Source organism: Terrapene carolina, unplaced genomic scaffold, assembly GCF_002925995.2.
Source record: "Terrapene carolina triunguis isolate 2854851 unplaced genomic scaffold, T_m_triunguis-2.0 Scaffold233, whole genome shotgun sequence".
NCBI lineage: Eukaryota > Metazoa > Chordata > Testudines > Emydidae > Terrapene > Terrapene triunguis.
The window spans coordinates 14,317,015-14,320,375 of record NW_020664584.1 but is presented as its reverse complement, the minus strand read 5'-3'; the positions used below and the strand labels follow the sequence as shown (position 1 = coordinate 14,320,375).

At 41.0% G+C, this 3,361-nt stretch overlaps 1 protein-coding gene across 1 annotated transcript; it reads right to left on the bottom strand.

The window, feature by feature from the left end:
- Positions 1-451: 451 nt before the first annotated feature.
- On the bottom strand, positions 452-1,405 carry LOC112117399 (olfactory receptor 6M1-like). Its single transcript, XM_024215346.2, has one exon. The coding sequence runs from the start codon at positions 1,403-1,405 to the stop codon at positions 452-454; it is 954 nt and encodes a 317-aa protein (XP_024071114.2).
- Positions 1,406-3,361: the final 1,956 nt, after the last annotated feature.

Here is a 3,361-nt window from a genome sequence, read left to right as displayed (position 1 = left end):
TCAGATTTCAGGAAATGTAAAGCACACAGGTCCAGTGGATTTGGACCCAACACAGCAGCCTGGAAAATTTCTCCTGGAGGGAGTTTTACTGGGACTGTGTGTACCAGGCATTCTCAGTTAACCAGGTTGTAATTCCTTTGTGTCTCTGAAATCATAAACCTCCATCTGTAGAAACATCCAGGTTACCCTAGATGTGAATTTCGGATAGCTATATCATAGAAGAAAAAAATAATGAACAAAATATCTCATCATCTCTCTTTTTCTTTCATACCCACCCACATTCACACACTTGCACACTTTTCAGGTAACCTTTGAGTTATAAAACCATTTATGAAGCAGAATCATTTGCATTCAAGAACCTAGGACATTGTTGGAGTGTTTGACATTAGAATTTCTCTGCTGAATTTTCTTCCCTTGTGATTTCACTTGAAAATACGGGCATAGAACTTTGCTACATCTTGGGAGAAAGCAACATTTTACGGATGACCCTTCCCAAGGCATCTTTCACCTCTTTGTTCCTCAGACTGTAGACAATGGGGTTGAACATGGGAGTCACCACTGTGTAGAGCAAGGAGAACACCTTGTTGAAATCCAGAGACTGGTTTCCTGAGGGCACCACATACATGATGATCAGAGCCCCGTAGAAAGTTGACACAACAATGAGGTGAGAGGAACAGGTGGAAAAGGCCTTTTTCCTCCCAGCAGTGGATGGGATTCCCAGGCTGGTTAGGATGACATAGACGTAGGATGTGATGGTCAGGACAAATGGGGCCAAGGTAATGATGGAAGCTAAGATCAGGGATGTTACTTTAATGATGCTGGTGTCTTCACAGGAAAGTCTCAACACTGCTGTTAAATCACAAAAGAAGTGGTTAATTTCAGCCTGGCTGCAAAATGCCAGCTTAGACGTCGTAATTACTGTGAAGGAAGGAGACACAAATCCACATGTCCAAGAAGCAACTGCCAACAGAAGGCAAGTCCTGGGGCTCATCAGAGTTACATAATGTAATGGTCTGCATATTGCCAAGTACCGGTCGTAGGACATCCCAGTCAGGAGGAAACATTCAGTAGTGCCCAAGAAGCTAAAAACATACAATTGGAGGCAACAACCTGGCAGAGAGATGGTCTTGTCCTGCGTCAGAAAACTCACCAACAGTCTGGGGATGACATTGGAAACATAGCCGGTTTCCAGGAAGGACAAGTTGCTGAGGAAGAAGTACATGGGAGTGTGGAGATGATGGTCAGTCCAAACTGTGAGAATGAGGAGAATGTTCCCAGCAACGGTTGACAGGTAGATAATGAAGAACATCACAAAGAGGGTTATCTGCAGCTCGGGACGGGTCTCAAATCCAACCAGCAGAAATTCTGTGACAGTGGTTTGGTTCACCTTCTCTAGCCCAGCCATTTGTTGTCTAGAGAAAAACAATGTTGTGTTGTAAAAAAATAATGTACTATGGAAAACAGACACAATAACACACACACTGCAGAGAGTAGGATTAGAATCCTGGCCCTTTAGCTCCAAGATTACAGATTTCTACCAATTATACTAAAAGCAACCGTCACTAGTTAGTAATCAGGTAATCCTTGACACCCCCCCCGCCCCAACTCAGTTCTCTTCCCAACATACTACCCCCAATCACCTGTGAAGCGGCTGTCCAACTGGACTTTTAATCTCCATCCATAAAAGATGCCCCACAATTTTTCTACTATCTTACCTGCTCTTAAACCTTTTTCATTCCAACGTTTCCATAATCTTATAAACACATTGGAAAGCTCAGAAATGCTTTACTGCTTGTGATGCCAATATGATCTAGTGGTTCTGTCTACCTAGGTACTTACATGAAACAACAGTGTAATGAATGCTTCACAAACACTAATTCCTTTACCTTCACAACACCAACATGAAGTAAGGAAATATTGTCACCTTAATTTCATAAATCAGGAACTGCGGTCCAGAGAGATCAGCAGTCTTACACCTTGTGTCATCATTTACACCTTTGTAAAACACTATCAGATCAGAACAATCAGGTTAGCTTCTCAGCTGGCATAACCAGGATATGTCACCTTACCCCAGACAGGGGGATGGGTTGTAATGTTTTGTACAGATGTAAATCAATTACAGAAAGGCAGACGGGGAATTGCTGACAACTATTTTTGATATTGGGAGAGCCAGGAATTGAACGCATATATCCAATGATTAAGCGCTGGGCTATCCTTTCTGAGCAGTGAAAGGCATAAATTTCTGTTGCATTCCTGGCAGTGCTACTGATGCCTTGGCTGAGGAATGCCATACATGAAGCAGAATGGGCACACAAGACACAGCAATACAACTCCCATGAAGCACCATGGTGGCACTTCCAAATCAGATTTCTTCAGTTTTGGACCACAAATGGCTGAAAAATCAAAAGCTTTTCCACTTTCACAGGTTTGTTTTTTGGACAAAGAAGTTGAAATTGGTCATTTTTTGTGGGAGAGAAAAAAGTTTAATTGAAAATCCAACTTTCCATCAAAAACCAGTTTTGGTGGGAAATTTTCAACCTGCCCTCCTCTTAGCCTTGAAGACGTTAGTGCCTGTTACTTATCTCCCTTATATCAGTGTAAAGTATGACTGACTATTAAATGCAATGGGCCTGATTATCAACTCCCCCGGGTGTAAATGAAAGTCAATGGTGTTGATTATTGCACTGGCATAAATCAGAAGTCAACATTAATGAGAGTAGGATCTTTTAACTCAAGTAAAGTGATCACCAATCAGTCTAGCTACCCCACAAATGTTTGTTACAAGGCATCAGTGTTGTCCTAGCCCAAATGTTTGTGAGTGTCTAGACATTTACAACTGTGCATGTTCATCTAGGTTAATTGTTGTTAAAAGGAACACAAACTCTTGTCTTGACAAATCACCTTTGTGTGACGGTGAACCATGTGTCGTTGAATCATTGTCATTGGATATACAATAAATCCATTCCTAATTTTCTCTTGCTTGACTTTTTGAGTGCAGATTGAAAACAGGTGAAAAACAATCAACTTACACTAACAAAAAGAATGAAAATGTTACCTGATGTAAAAGTTTGTATGATATTCCTTCTGACATGAAACCTTCTGTTAGCATCTACCTATCTATCTATCTATCTATCTATCTATCTAGATACATATCTTTTGAGTGGCTGTGCACTCTCATATCCGTTGGGTCTTTTAGGACATTGTCCCAACAGTAACGAGAGAAGCTCATTAATACCATTTATTTATCTTTGGTTTGAGACCAGAAAGGCACAGGCTATTTCTCAGTGTCTCCCAATCTCCTCTCACTTCCCAGTCACCCACTGAATAATGCCTTTTATAGTTTTGTGGATTATAATTTCAA

Bases quoted from the DNA above. Each gene is read 5' to 3' on its own strand.
- LOC112117399 (XM_024215346.2), bottom strand. From the start codon at position 1,405: ATGGCTGGGCTAGAGAAGGTGAACCAAACCACTGTCACAGAATTTCTG.